This window comes from Ambystoma mexicanum, chromosome 4q, assembly GCF_040938575.1.
Source record: "Ambystoma mexicanum isolate Mex_15411 chromosome 4q, UKY_AmexF1_1, whole genome shotgun sequence".
NCBI classification, from domain to species: Eukaryota; Metazoa; Chordata; class Amphibia; order Caudata; family Ambystomatidae; genus Ambystoma; species Ambystoma mexicanum.
The window spans coordinates 58,359,997-58,376,706 of NC_090928.1; the positions used below are offsets into that span (position 1 = coordinate 58,359,997).

Here is a 16,710-nt window from a genome sequence, read left to right on the forward strand (position 1 = left end):
GATAATTTTCTGACTTCGCCTGACCATAGTATTGGGACAAGTCGGGTACATGGCTCTTGTCTAAGTCTGTTCTCTCCCAGAGCGGGCTGTCCGTGCAAAAGTGTTCATGCAGGTAAAGGGTGTGTGGGGGGGCTGAGTTTCTAAATATCAGATTGGGTAGGATGGGGTAAAAGTGTTAGAGGGAAGAGAGGCATACCGTATCTCATACAGTGTCCCACTCCCCAAAGACCCCTCACTCAGGTGATATTCCCACACTGGTCCACACCCCAGGAACTGGATCCAAAAGCGATGGCCGTGTCCTGGCCACCTGAATGATAGATTCCCGGGGACAAGTGGGTGAGACACCTGGTTTCTCACACCACCTAGTAGCCATCGCTGGCGGTTCACCTCCAGTTCTGAGCCACAACAGCAAGGCATTGTGGGTATGCAAACTAGCTCAAATGCAACCTTTTTTTTCCAGGAAATTGTCTTTGTCTAAGAGGGCAGTGCTACTTTATACATGACTTAATAATACTTTCAAATTTGAGGTGAAAGGTTTTCTTTCAAACCTTTTTAAACCCACCATAACTTTCTTGGTGTTGTGTATTTATATAATATATATATATATATATATATATATATATATATGTTTGAGCACATGTGTATTAATGGCCTATCTTGGCACAGCCAACATGGAGATGTTTTCTTAAAGATGCATTACTGGCATTATGTGCAAAGCCATCCTGAAATTGTTCTTCTTACTTGAGAATACTAGCATATATGAATGCAGCCATCTTCGACTGGCATATTTCGCAAAGCAAATTTGAGTGTGTTCTTACATGGGAATACAGGCATATTGGCACAGGGAGCTGTGACACCTTACAGTTGTAAAGTACTAACATATATTGTGAGCACAGTCAACCTAAAAATGTCTCTTATCCTGGCATATACTGTGTGGAAAGGCATCATTAAAATGCTCTGGACTACCCTTTGTGACTTAGCATCTACTTGATTTTTTCCATGTTAAACTAAAATAGTTTGTAATGAATTGTATGAATATTTACCCAAGTCTTCCTAAATAATGTGCTATAAAATGCACCATTGTAACCCATTGTGAAAATATTCTCAGGGTGGAGGGGGGGCAGCACCTACCTCAAATCATCCCTAGATTGGCTGGGACTCACTCAGTATGCTCAGACACTCGCAAACATTTGTGGGACATGTTTACGACCCTACAATGAAAGAATTCTTCAGCTACCACTGCTCTTCAATTCACTTCCCCTATGCTTAACCCACTACCACCCTTAAATGAGCCATTATTTTTGTTTCAATCTCCTTTAAGCCTGTTGTATTCTCAAACTCACATCTCAAATGGCAATCGAGTAAAGTTAGCCAATCCCAAAAAGCTAGGTACCTAAATAAAAATATATAAATGGATTATTGAAATGATCTAACAAACACAACACAAATATCAGATGACAAACATAGCTGAAATAGAAATCTTTTAGGAAGGACATTTGAAGCAATGCCCTTTCTGGTAATTAAATGTCTGCATTTTGACCTCATTCCGCCATCCCCTACAGGAGGCACTTGGGGGCCCATTTAAACCGGGGAGGAAGGGAGCAAAAGCATGTTTCCACCAACCTTGATGGAGCCACCAAATTGGGAAGTAGAGCTACTACCATTTCCTGGGCAGGGAGTAGACACATCTCTGCTAGTATACCTTCTGTCTTATACTAAATAGAGTGGTGATTTCTACTGCTCACTTAAGTTATGTCAGAGGGAGCTGGCTGTTGGCAGCGTAATGGTTACCAACACCAGCTTGGAGATGCTGGTAGCCCTCAAACTGCACCTCTCTTTGACCTTGGAGATCCTAAAAGGATACCTTCATGCACAGCAACCTTAACAAGACCAAGCAGAGACAATCCCTTTGAGGTGCCTGGTAGATGGTAGAACAATGGATTGTCTGTCAGACTCGCAGCATTGCATCATCATCCCTGGCAAGGCCAGTCAGTGGCCAATACCCTCCTGGAAGTGCATGTAATATCCCGGGAGGAAAAGCTACCGTCCGGCTGAGTACTCCGATCCTCCAATTATGTGGCAGAGCGCGATCAATTGCAGAATCATAGCCATAGTGTTCTTATGTTATCTTGATGGGAACTTGGTTTGCATGCACACACGTCCACATTAAGCTGACTGTTCATTGTTAAGCACAATCCCAGGTCTGTACCATACTCTGAATTATGAACCACCAAAAAGTAGTCGATGTAACTGTGAACTATGGGTTGTTACCTTAGGTTTCTCAGTGATGGAAGTCCACCAAAATAGATTTTTTCATCAGATCTCAGGTTCAAACCAAAATGACTTCCAACGGAAAGTGTCACAATGTTGTCCTCTTCTTCACTGTCTAAATCTACAATGGATATGTTGGCTGAAAAAAAGATGATTTAAAAGTTACACGAGTAGCTAAGGTGCAAAGTCAACTTGGCACAAGCCATGACATTCTCTTGAAAGGTAATATTCCACTGACTATGGCAGGTACGAAGTGAACCAAACTACAGTTGACAACAATAAGACAGGGACATTCATGCTCAGAGCTTTGGCATTCCGTAATGGGGAAGGCAATTCAATCCGAGTATCGGTGGAGCAATGCATGACTTTGATTGGAGGCGTTTTCTGTGACTTTCAGGTTAAAGACGTTCAACATTTTTTGCAAATATGTTAACAATACTAATGTTGGCACCCACATCCTTCCCGATCATAGTTGAGGCGGTGTGTACAGCTACCCGCCTGCACACTAAACAAAGTAAATCGGACTATTAAAAGCAACAAACAGTGAAATATCATCCAAAACCAAACTACTGTGCCATTTCCATTGAGTTTTTGCATACTCACTATATTCAAACAAATTCCGGCTGTGCTTTTATTGAAGCCAAATTACTTGAATGTAATAGCATGATGATCATTATTTTATTTACTTTCCGTTTTGTTCAGTGTACTCTGACACCAACCATCAGCTTCGAAACGCTAAGCGTCGAATAGCTCAGTGTTGCTAGATTCATTTGTGATGATAAAAAAGAGCCAAAGTAAGTAGTATGAGACAGGCATGGTATCAAGAAAGACACAGGGCTAGATAGACACAGGTGATAGTTTCAAAACCTTTATTCAATTAATCATAATGGGTAAAATGCCCAACGCTATGGCGGGATTGCCCTTACTAAATAAACTAAGAATCGTCGAAGTCGGGGTGTCCAAATCAAAAAGTCAGTCTGTGACCAAACCTATGCTTGCCCTCACAACTAAGAGACAACTATAGTCAATGGATGGTTCAACTGAAGAATTGAATAACGTAAGCTTCGGAGCACTGGCTAGCTCCCTTTCCCAAGTCAAGATAAAGTTCAAATATTAGGATCTTGCAAAGCTTGTACCCTCTTGGGTATAGTCTCTGGTTATAATCCACACAAGCTTTACCGGCAAAAGTTCAGTTAATAAAAGAAGGTTCATAAGAAGTGCAGGTGCCCTTCCCCAAACTTCAGGTACCAGTTCATGAAGTATTCAGTTATAAAAAGTTCACAAGAAACCGTCTCGCTGTATTCATTCTAGGCTACGGGTTCCCTTCCCCAAGCTCAATACAGTTCTTGCTCACAAAACAAAGTCCACGGATTCTTCTCACTTTACAACTCTTTCATTTGAACCCCCTTCTGGTTGTGGCACAGTTTTAGACAGCACGGTCCTCCCATAACAGGTTGCACAAACAATGGCTCTTTATCCTTGGCATAAAGTTGGTGCTTTGGGCCTTGCTTTATATATTAGGGATTCCTGGTCTAGGCGCAGCTTTAGACCACGCTGTCCACCCATTACGGGTCACGCAACCAGTCACCCCAGCTCTGCCCTCTGCCTCTACTTTTACTTTGACAACTTGCTTTCGTATATCGTCGGCTTTTGCTCCCACTTCACTAGGTCCCCTCAGCAGCTTTTCACTCAGCGGTTCCAGGAGATTTAGCTCTGTTACAATGTTACGTTGTGTTCCATTACTGGCCAGGCCCTCTCCATCAGTTTCACACTTGTACAACTTTGCAGCCTGCCGCATGCGACCACACGGTCACAATGTACCTTCAGATTAGACACGTGCCGTGTTTCTTTCAGCCCTTGAAACTCATCAGCATTCGCGTCTGGATCTCTGACATTTTCATTCTTCCTTGTAAAAGGTAGGGCTGCTCCACCTGCTCCTCTAACAACCCTGGGCTGGGTAACAAGCAATTCTGGGTGTCCACCACAGTGACCGCCTGCAGACGCGGCACCCTGCACTTCTTCCGTCTGGCTCCCTTGCCACACTGCCGACTTTCCTGTGCAGACATCTAACGGCTCGCCATTCTGTTCTTCCAGGGACACCCTCAGACACAATACCCCTTCCTGCTCCTCCTCGCACTCTGCGTTCCCCGTTCTCTGTGGGTTGTCTGACTGCGTCCATTTTATACTCTCAGCAAAGGTTGATAGGCTGCAGGTGATGGGAGTTAGTTTTAAGTGCCTGACTGTTAGTGGGACACATGTATCGAAACTACTGGTTTGTCTCTGCTTGCATCTTCATCTTAGTACTATGATGGTTTCTTTCATAGGTAATCTTCCTCACTCAAAGATGCCTCTTCCTCTTCGCAGTACTTGGTACCTTACCCGTTGACAACATATAGTCACAGTAGCCTACAAAGGTAGAGTGTGGGGAGGGGGGATTTTGAATTGTCATCAGAACAGGGGGAATACAATGTCTCGCACTTTTGGTATTCTCTCCGCAATCCGCAGAGACCCTCTACCCAGATGATCCTCCCTCGCTTGTCCACTCCCAGAGTAAGGATCCAAAAGCGATGGCCTTTCCCTGGTCACCTGAGCAGGGGAGAAGGAAGTGTGGATGCCCTCAGGTTTCTCCCATCCTGCAACTTCCAGCTTCTGTTACCCGTGCTGCTTTACATCAGCCTTCTGCTCTTCTCCTGGGATCCTTTATAGCCTCAAACTTTACCCCGTTCAGTCATACTGTTTTCTCTTGCTTCTGGATGTATATTTCTGCTTAATTCTAGTCCTGAGACCCATGTCGCTGCTTGTGTGTTACTAATCCAGTTGAAAGCACGCTTATCTTACCTTGTTCCAGTCCCTTGCTAGATTTACCTTATTGAAGTCCCTTGCTATAAATTACCTCTCTTTCCCATGCTACAGTTACATTGTTCTAGTATGTTGCTACAGTATTCTGCATTCCTAATTCCTGTTCTGAATCATTGGGGTGTTTAGTGTCTGTCCCTTTGTTTCAATTTACCTGTAGTCTATAGTGTATTCTATGTGACAGTGGGGGATTGATGTTCCCACAAAAGGCATTTACTGTATGGTCCGGCTGGTCCCACATAGGGCCCTAAACAAGGAAGGTACTTACACAAAAAAAGCCTGACACAGTCATCCTGCAAGCCCATGAGAAAGGGGCAGCAAGAGTGGGTTCTAACTATTAGTTAACTTGCACAGAGCCATTAGGCTTCTCTTATATCTGTAGACAGCGCCATTAAGCTTCTCTTATATCTGTAGACAGTCTCAGGTCTGACATGTCTACACCCCTTGCGGGAGTCCACATGTTGGTCCAGTATATGGTTTCCATCCCTACTTGTTCACCATCGCTGTCTGCCTTTTCTTCATGTTCTATTGTTCTGATTTACCTTGGAAGTTTGTCCTCCTTGCTCGCTCTACTGCTGCCTACTGCTGTATTTGCTTACTTGTCTGTTTACATTAGCAGTTCCCAAGCATACACATGGTGCCCTGTACACATCCTCATACAAATGCTTACAAGGTGCAATCTTTAAATTCATATGGGCATGGAAAATTCTGAGTGTGTCCCGCAGAACATTGACAAGAGCTACTTTTCTAGGGGGACTGGGCATCCTGATTTTTAATTGTTACTTAATCAACTCTGTGAGAAACCTCAGGGTATTCTCCCTACTATTCCCTCTGAATCCTCTGCAAAGGTGGCCAGGGAAAGGCCATTGTTCTTGGTTCCGAACCGTGGGGTTGGACAAACAAAGGAGGATCACCTCGGCAGAGGGTCTTTAGGGACTGGGAGTGGGATACCCTTGGACGAGACAGGATATCCCCCCTTTCCTCACAATGACTTAGCCCATGAAGGCTGAGGGAAGAGTGGATATTTCCATTCATGCCCGGTTTCCCCCTGTAAATACTCACCTACTACTGAGCAGAGGAAGAAGCAACTAGGAGTAATACACACTTCCCATTACAAACACCACTATAGTACTGCGACGAAGAAGAGTGATATGAAGGCATCCAAGACTGAAAGTCAGACACGTCCCATTGATCAGACTATGGTCAGGCAAGACAAGCTAACAACTCACACCTGAGGACCCTTAATAGGGCTCAGGTGTATAAAAGAGGAGAAGGAGAAAAGAATCTGCCGTCTTGGGGAGAAGATCCGCCGTACTGTGGAGAAGACCCCACCCTATTGGAAGAAGACCTGCTGTGTTGTGGGGTAGAATTGCTGTGTTAGGAAGAGGCCCAAGAGTCGGGATGCCGACAAGAGCGAGAGACGCTGTCTGTGCCGGCACCCGGAGGCAGCTGGAGCTGCAAAAGCAACCAGGAGCACGAGAGACGCAGTCCACATCCATGGCAAAGTATTTGTTAGTAGCACCAGGAACCGTGGGTTGCCGCGCCTTCAGTCTCAGGTATTTAGGTGCACTAGCAGCCAGTCGGTAGAAATTTAAAGAGGCCTGTGCTCGTGGTGCCTGTTGTATATGTCATGAGAAGTTGGTTTTTAGTTTCTACTTGTTCGGCGCGTGTGCTGATTTGTATACAGTTTCTTCTTTCATTTTTCTGCTCAGGTGCATGAAGAATTGAGGTCCACAGAGATCATGGTTTCGTTTTTTGATTTTATTCAATTGAATTCTTCAGTTGATGGAGTATCAAGTAGTGCCGACACGTGTTTCGACCTTACAGGTCTTTTTCAAACTACCAAAATGGTTTTTGGTTACATGATAATGAATGGGTTTGTTTAATGGGAGTCGTGCACAGTGCATGGTGAGTATGAGAGCCCAGTGTGGAGTATTTGAGCCATTGTAATTAGTTTACAGGGTGTCATTATTCAACCACATGATGTGTGTGTTGGGACCATCCCAAGTGAGGTGACATGGTGTCAGATTTCACATTGTGTGTATTTATTTCATGAAGAAGTGTTCTCAAGTAATACATGAGGATGCAGTAGGCTGGGTCTCCTTTCCCCAGGTTTTGAGCACGGGGTAAGGTGGGTTCTTGGAGTTCAGTACAGTCTCGGGTTTCTCCAGCACGCGACGACAGTTCCAATGGCAGCTCTGGGGACCGTCGATGGACAGGTCTCGTTTCCTTTGAGAGTATCTTGCCTTTTTCGGGCCTGCCATCTTCAATAGGCCAAAACAAAAAGTTTCTTTAACCAAAATGAAAGTTCTTTAGAGTGATAACTGTTCACCCCTGGGTCCCCCTCTTCTGGGTGCTGACCCTTCTCAATTGTCAACCACAGTTCACATAGGGTGATTCTGGGCGCTGGCACCTCACTTATTGTATTCCTCAATTCACATTTTACATTTCAGTTCTTTTCTTTATGAACTTTGGATGATCGCTTCACCCATGGATCTCCCTCGGTCGGGCTCAGACCATTCTCAAATCTCTTTAGCAGGATTTCTCTTCCATTAGTTTCTCAATGTCTTTTCATAAATTTCATAGTAGACATCCCTTGGCCAGTTTCACGTCTGTCACCACACTTTTTCTGGGGCTTTGGAGTTTGCCCCTCTTGTCCGCATCCCTCGGATGAGTTCACTCTTGCTAACTTCACATTCACAATTGTTTCACTCTTCTCTCTTTTCCAGAGTTCACTGTTGCTGGGATTCGTGTCCCTTTCTTTCACACAGTTTGTAGTCTTTCGATTGTACAGGGATTTTGCTTGACCCTCAGTATGAATACTTTGACCTATTTCGGTGACCATCCTATGGCCTTCTGGGTTCTGTAGTTTCGCTCAGATGGGGAACGACCAGAATCTTTTGAGTTAGGACCCACGTAGTGCCAGCTTCCCTCTGCAGCTGGACTCCTCCCTCCCCCCTTTAACACTTTTCATAGTCCATTAAACTTGGTTCAAACTTGCCACTTTGTGAGTCTCATTCACCACATTATCGGTTTTCCCCTCGACTCACCGGCTGTGAAGAAACGCTTGTCTTTTCTTTTCTCTCGAGTCAAGGCCGGTCCGACAGGTGCAGGAGCTTCCTTTGCTCCTGCTTATCGGCGTAGGCTTGTTCCGTGCATCGTTGGATAGCTGCTGCAAAACACTTGTGCTATTGTTCGCAGTCTTAAGCTCTCTTCCACAAAGGTTCCGCGGGCCTGGGACGAAAAGAGCAAGAACACTTCTTTCCTCGCTACCCTCTCAATTCCTGCCTCCTTTCTCCTTCTCTTGAAATGCTGTGCCTGATTAGCCGTCTCGTCATTCTGTCTGCCATGCTCGCCTTGTTGGGACATGTCAAGTAGATGGGTTTTACATTAGTCTGTTGCCTTGGGTGTGTAAAGGTGTTCATGTCGGAAAAGGGAGGGGGTTGGAATGTCAGAGTATCCTATGGGAAGGGACAGGGAAGGTTTGTGAAATGGACGAGAATGACTGGGATGGAGAACAGAACATAAAGGATTGTGGGAATTCGAAAAATTATAATCAGAGGGGCGGGATTGGTAGGATTCTTGAAGCAGATGGGAATAACTGGAATCGTGAAATAAACCAGGGGGATTATGGGAACGGTAATGTCTAATCCAAGTAGCGTGGGTGTTTGGGACAAAATAACCTGAAGCATGTGGAGAAGAATGAATGGGAGTAATCGGGTAAAAACCAGGATGACAGGGATTTGGGATCCTATGGGACCGGTTCTGTGTGGAGTGGTCGATGGATTTAGATAAGAGCGATTGAACGAGAGGAAGGGGGGCAGATGTGGCACAGCCCACAAAGGCTTGAGAGATTTTACCCTCCTCCTCTTCCCCCTCGATAACATTGCGGCTCCCTTTGGGCAACCTCCTGAACATAACCCCAGGCTCCTCTACCCAGGCAATCTTTTCCTGCTTGTCTGGCTTCAGGGCTGGGATAAGAGAGGGTCAGTTCTTTCTTGGCCACCTGAATAAGGGATTCTCTGTGTTTGCTGGGGAGAATACCCTCGGGTTTCTCACAGGACATACATGACAAAGGTGGCAGTCTGCTTCCCCGCTCCGGAGAAGGGGAGCAAAAGCAACAGGGGCAGCCGCTGTGAAACCACAAAGTACTGGTGAGTGTCAGAGGACACTGATAGACCAAAGCGCTCTCAGGACCACAGGCAACTAACGGTCCAATAATGAACACCAAACTGAATTGAAACTAATAATTAAGCATTTAAAATATCAAACCGAATAAAAAGCGCTATTCGAATAAAATCGCACCACATTGAATGCTAACTGAACATTTGGAGTTAAACAGACATACTGAACATCATATTGTGCACAAACATCACTGTGGGCAGAATGAAAGCATTTGGAATATTGAACCAGCATGAGTATTCTAACCATCAGTGTGAGAAAGGTCCACAAGTCTAGGGTAAAACAAAAGACTGTTACATTAACAGAAGAGTGTCACAACGACCACTCTTTTGTATCAAAGTCAATACAAGTGTCTGCAACCAGAAGCCTGAGGCGGAAAAACCTAAAAGGGAGCCAAACAAGGTTAAGGGAACTTGTGGTTGTGTGACTTGTGATGGGGGACTGTGTGGTCTGACAACTGTGCCTAGACCAGAGAGCACCGAATAATATCAAGCAAAGGACATTGCAAATGATTCCTAAGGAACTGTGAAACCTTTGGCAAAGCACGTCAGAAGGTGGGTCAAGTAGACTTATACTGCTTTTGGCCATTTAATATTAAATACCAGAAAACAATAAGTGCTGCAGTGAAATCTTGGAGCAGGGACTTCCACATATCCTTTGTGTGAACTATATAATTTGTATCTTTTTGAAGGGATCCGAGAGTTGAAAGAACGAAGAAACGCTATCTTGGGGAAGCGAACCTAAAGACCTCCTTTTTGTGTGAACTATACTGTATTGAACCTGGGGAAGGTAACCCCAAGAAGAATCTTGAGCTAAGAACAGCTGATACTTTAAATGTGAACATAAGCACAGGTTTTTGACACAGACAAAGAAAATGTGGTGTGGGAGTTTAGCCAACAGAATAATGTTCAAAAGTAGACTTTTTGATTTGGACTTACAGATACAGATTTCCCTTAGTTTTGTTTATGCAGGAGAAATCCCTACTTTAGCTATAGGGAAAATTAGGCCTTACACCATCCTGATATTTAATTAAAACATGTTTTTAAACCTGAAATCTGTTGTCTGTGTCATCTCTTGATATCATGCCTGTCTCTCACCTCACAAATTAGCCATATACCATCAAAAGAAGCCTGTAATAGATTGTTATCGTTGGAACAAGAGGCCACAAGTGTACTCTTTTCCCATCTTCTGTTAATTCCCAAAAGATTGCAAAATATATTTGGACCATTATTCCCATCCACGAAGAACACCCTAGAATACTGGGATAGAGGCTGTAAACTGTTGGAGATAAAGCTGGGCTTGAGCCCACTTACCCCTATTATGCTGGGTTCCAGGCCTGGTCTAAACTCTGGCTTATCTATGTTTAGCAATTGAGAGAAACATTGCCCCATTCGGATTGGTCAGCTATATCAAGAGAATTCACTGCTTATGTTTATGGAGGGCCAAGAAAAATGAGACCTCCCATAATTGGAGCAGTTTCGGTATGCCCAATTGTGCCACTGGTTATCCAATAGAGAACAGTGCGAGGTAGGAACTAGAACCCCTAATGTGTTATAAACCATTATCTCAGAAGGATTCTCAAATAGGATAGTTGTGAGATGCTACTGATTGCCAGATCCATCTGAACCTGAATATGTATTAACCTACAAGAGCATTTGGGGAAAAGGACCTCCAGTTTCAGCAGAATCGTGTCTACATACATGGCTAAGGGCCAAAAGAAGCTCAAAATACATCACCATCAAACAATGCACTTATAAAATATGCTTTAGTTAGCATATTACTCCAAGTTAACTACACAAGAATTATCGCAATGTTTCTGAGTTCTGTTGAAGAGCGTTTCACCACACTGGAAAAATGAGTCATCCATGGTGGCTATGCCCAATTATTAAGGATTAATGGAAAGAAATTAAAGAGGGAGACCCAAATGTGGCCCTTGTTGCACCCATCCGACTCTTATCTCGGAAACAGAGAAACAAGCACTGTACAACGTTGCTGGGCTCTTCTTCTCCATCATTGATGTATAGCAGGCGTGAGAAGCGCTACTCACTCGGTCATCTTGGTATGGTCTGAATGGTTGTCTGTCAACTTATTCAATTGATGACTGCAACCTCGAAGAATGTTGATGATGTCAGTATTGAAGAGATTCAGCTGTCACGACTGACATCAAGACATAGATACATTAGATATGAAGCACATAGAATCCCTACACGAAGTTATGCAGACATTTCTCCTTAACTATGCGAGCCATAAGCATATTCTTCGTGTATATCAGCTATAGAGGACTGACTCACGTATACTCTTTGTTACGTGGAAACCACAAGACGCATGAGAATACATATGAACTGCTTGCTGACGCCTAATCGTGACTAACATGGACCTCCATGCGAATAAAGATGGAAGCCATAAGTACATTGGAGTGAATGGTGTACGCAGGATGAACTCGAGAGCGAAGAGAAAGGCAGATAGGCTGATTCTGCTGAAGTGTGCAGACCAGGCTTCCAGTGCTGACACCGTGCACAATCTCACCAACGACACTGAGGGAAGTATGAAACCTCAAGGTATCTCACCCACTAGTCCCCAGGATCTGTCATCCAGGTGGCAAGGAGACGGCCATCACTATTGGATCTAGATCCTGGGGATGGACCAGTGCGGGAGGATCACTTGGATGAGGGGTCCTCGGGGAGTGGAAGTGGGACATTGATGGGTGAGACGTAGTATCCCCTTCCCTTTAATGCCTTTTCCCCATCGTACCCCGTAGGCTATTCAGAAGGTCTACCCCCCTTTTCCAACACAAACACTTTCCTACACTGTGTCAGACAGCGGACCAACACCTGAGCCATTTACCTGACATGTCTCCACACAAAGGTCAGGCAGAGCCAGGCAATTGACAATAACTACGCACACCTTACAGCCTTTCCCCTCCCCACAGGGATAAAAGGCAGAGCATGAGATCCCACTTTGAGCAAGGTCAAACACATGAGGAAGCAGCCATTCCAGACCGGCAGTTCAAACGGAGGAGAAAGGTGGAGACACCTTGAGGGACGACGAGGAGGCAATTACTCTTGTCCTTTCCACCTCAGACCTGCAAAGCCTCTGAAAGGGAAATCATAAGACCGGGAAGTCCAGCTGGTGTGTGGTGTGACAGGTGTGGGAGTAGCACTTGCCTCCATGGTGCCGTCCTTGACTCCCGAGACATGAGGCTCCAGTTCAGCACAGCCGGTGAGTCAGAGGAGACAGATAGTGAAACCGAACTGTGCTGGGCCAAATTTGCAGGTGGCAACCTTGTTTGAACAAAGAAACCCTGTAATTGAACTTTAAAGAAATGCAAGGAAAAGGTTGAGAAGCAGAGTGGTCAGGCATCACAGGGCGCTTATTCGAAGGACTCTGACTGAAGCCTCTTTTAGGGTTATGTTTGTGGTGGAACTAGGAAGACGGAGAGGCTAATGTAAAGTATCAAAGTGCTCCTACGAGGGTTGAGCAAACTCCTTTTACACTCGCAATTCTTTGGCACATGACAGTTTTTTGTGAACTGTGGCAAATGTGAACCCGATAGAGGGATGCCTGTGAATTGAGAATTGTGAATGGACACATGTGACCCTGGCTGAGGGATGTCTACAGTGGATAGTTGATACAAAGGATACTGAGATTGTCTAGAAATAGGTTTTTGAGTGAAAGGCCGTAGTGAACCCGATTGAGGCAGGCTGATGTTGCAAGAAGGGTCAGAGCCCGGATGAGGGGGGTGCAAGGGGCGAGGAGCAGTTGCCCAATGTGAAAAAGGTTGACAAAGGAACTTTTGTTTGTTTTTTTTGGAACAGCTGGCTTTCTAAGGCAAGCGACTTTTGCAGTAAAAGAGACTTGGCCCTGAAAGTTCTGGCATTGTCGAAAGGAACCATTACCTCGAGCTGGCGAGGCCCAGGAGTGTGCTGTGCTCAAAGGCCTTGCCTTGCCTGTGCTAAAAAACGTGGGGAAGGGGGACCCAGTCATACCATCCTGCCTTATCATTTGGTGAACACTTCTTTCTTTTCTTGAGAACATTATCCCACACTATTTTTGTAACTTAGTTGTCAAATAAAAATGGCCTATGCTGAAAAACCTATTGCCAATCCTTACAAGAAGCCACTAAGACTGCCTTATCATTATTTGATGGTCGTAAATTGCTCCCATCTTTGATTTAGGGTTAGATTAGGCATTTTTCTCACCCATTATACAGTTTGTAATAAACACCCTTGAACTGTGATGACTTGTGTCTGTCTTTACTGTTGCCGCCATGAGTTCCTTACAGAAGGAAGGTTTCAAGTTAACAGAAGAGATAGGACACTTGCTGGGAACACAAGCCAAAAATCATCATAATTGCAAGCAAGAGAGCTCCATTTCGTGGTCCCTTACCATGTGATCTCCAAGGCTGAGACGACCCTTTCTGCCCAATCCCTAACCACCTTCCAAGCTAAGCTTACACTATATTGCACCGGCCCATCATCTTTTGCTAACCTGTAACTTTGTATTTGCAACACATAGTGCGATCATTGGGTAAGCCATATCTGGCGGCTCCTGCTGAGACCATCTCCAACCCATTATAGAAAGTATATGTAGTTCACCTCGCTATCCAACTCCTTCCCCTGGTAGGTGTTTGGGATGTAACCTCATTTGTGTGACGTCACAGATTAACAAAACTGGTTGACATGCGCCAGGAGAGCGAGAGTGCTTGGAGAATATTGTGTTCATGCTGCAATCCCTGTCATTGATTGGTTAATAAAGACAGTGAACTTTGGCCTAGGGCTGGGTCTTCTGTTCTCGTGGCAGGGGATTTCCAGGGCCCAGTTCCTCTTGCATGTAACCGGGGAGACTGATTATAGTTTCCTAGCCACTATTACAAGATCCTAGTACAAATCAAGAATGTACTGGGCATCACACTCCTCTTGGATCCTTTCATTATTATACTGGGAGAAACGGACACCGATGGGCTGTACCCAATGTCGGGCAATGTAGCATTTCTAATTACTTATTTACTCTCAGCTGCCCAAATAAACCTGGCCCAATTTTGGAAAAGTCTCAAGGACTCAATTGCTACTTGGTGAATGAGACTCTGGGAAATGTTCTCCTTGGAAAGGATATTCGCTTTACTTCGGGAACTGCGCCGCTAATTTTCCACATAAATGGGTTCCATTTAAAGCTTGTGAACGTAATTCTAGGGAACAAACTTGATAAAACAGTGGCCATAACTAAGTCATGAGGAGGTCATAATTTGAATGTATGTTATAATGGGATCTGTAAGGTCAATGAGTGAAAAGGGGCCGGGGAATTACCCAAGAGCTGGATTAACCATTAAGATTTTGTTTCACATAAAATAAAAAAAATCCCTTGTACTGTGTCTGTATGTTAAATGTATCGTTTATTTAATGTACATTGTCACTGCTTTGTACGGAACATGTTTGTTGAAAAGTATATATAACTAAAAACTGAAAGAAAAATCAAGATTTTTAAATAAAGTGATGTAATGTCTCCTGTCGTGAGATGCATTACGTGGCACTGTTTCAATGATCTGACACAGATACGTTTGGGTGTACTGGGCATCCAGTTTTTCTATCATGCGTGTTATTTTCTCATTTGCACGCCCATGATGTGCTGCTTAAACCTGCTCCTATGCACTGTTGGTGACCTGGCATCTGAAGGTTTGGAATATTTTCTGTTCCCACGCAGAACTCCTGGAAACTCCGGTGGCTATGTATTCAACTTCTCCCCAAAACTAAGCTTTCAAATGTTTCTAGTCTCCAAAAAGAAGAACCCAGAATCAACCAACACTCTTCCTCCCTCCCCTTTGCCTTTGGATCTGCGGTAAAGGGGAGGGAGCCATTTCTACTTATTCTTTGGAATATTATGCAAACTGAAAACAAAACTTCCCCCCTGAGCCTGCAGTGCAGGGTCCTAGCAGACACATTTTAAGATTCTCCTGAAGCAGCTTTATTTTAACGGTATCTTTTACCTTGAGTCTGCAGTAGAGGTTGCTAGCACACAAACTAATAAATAATAAAGAGGTCCCCCCTGCCGTTTGCCTTTAGTGCTGTGGTACTGCACCTTGATTATGAAGCAGATGGTATGTGCGTTCACACTAATTTCATAGGGCTTTTGCATTGCTTTCCTAAAAGGCAGGGGGCCTTCCATGACCTCTATTCTTACTTCATACCGACTAAGCCACTCACGCATGGCTACTGAGCAACCCTCCGAGCAGACATTAAACAGAACTCTACACCAAGAAATCTCCATTAATGTAACACAGGTCTGGCTAATGCAGCCCAACACCATGGCCACACAGAGCTGCACTCTGGACACAAAATGCATCCACAGTCTGGACATAGGCCACCAAGAAACAGACGCAAACGCAGAGCTAAGGGTACTTCCGGTCAGCATGCATCAACACAACATGAAGCTTTCTTGCATATTGCCTTTAACTAAACCCACACCCTCTCTTTCATATATGCCTAAGTGCCAGGTGAGCATGTACATTGTAGTGTTGCGTGGTACAGATCTTGAGGGTTGAGTATGTTTGGTTGGCCAATGTCACAAATGGCCTTCATAATACATACAAACTGGGAGACAGTTCAAGGGTTTGTATTCTTCTAAACAATTTAAATGTGGCTTTATAGTAAATGTGTACATAGCTGGATATAGCGCACCTGGCTCAAAAAGGGGTGGTACAATATTGAGCGTCCCTCCTTTGTCTTCCGTGGCCTTTTACCTCCGTAGCCCAGTCCATCACTAAACCCTGGGTTCCCCAACTAGTGATCAGAAACATCCACTATCTAAGGCTGGATTAGGTGAGCCTTATTGATCTGGCTCCCTCTGGGTTCTCTTTAGTGTTCCTATCCTCAGTGTTTTAAACAGAATGATGGTCTTGTGCCCATTGCGGCCACCATGATCCTTTCTCACACTCACCCTCCTTTCCCTTGATCTTATTATTCCTCATCCTTCCCTCTCCTGAGCTACTCCAATGGCCCCTCTTCTCCCTCTTTGTCTCCTTCTCGCCTTCCGTTCCTGACTCCTGTGCCTTCACTGTATCTCCAACTAGTTCTTCTGCTCACACATCTCCTTGCGCCTTGACTCTTCGCCCGTCTGTACTCCACTACTCTCGCCATCTCCTTTCTCATCTACTCTCACCCCCTGCTCGGGGATATGGTGCCTGGCTCACAGTGCCAGGAATATGGTGCCCTACTCGCTCTTCTCTACTAACTTCTCTCTCCCCCCACCTAATACACCGACTCTCACTATTCTCCTGGGCACCCCTCTCCTAAAACCCTATCTATTATCCTTACTCTATCTTGGCACCCATTCCCTATCACTCTACCTACTACCCTCACTCCCCTACTTCTGCCTCCCGCTCTTCTCTCATTACTACCTTCATAAACA

The 16,710-nt window shown here is 44.7% G+C and overlaps 1 protein-coding gene across 7 annotated transcripts in view; it reads right to left on the reverse strand.

Annotated features, from left to right (window-relative positions):
* LAMA2 (laminin subunit alpha 2) overlaps positions 1-16,710 on the reverse strand; it is a 3,027,572-nt gene that overhangs the window by 312,819 nt on the left and 2,698,043 nt on the right. For all 7 annotated transcript variants that reach the window (XM_069607473.1, XM_069607470.1, XM_069607476.1 and 4 more), the window contains one exon: positions 2,272-2,410. In XM_069607473.1, the coding sequence (XP_069463574.1) occupies positions 2,272-2,410 (139 nt within the window). The remainder of the gene's footprint in view (positions 1-2,271; positions 2,411-16,710) is intronic.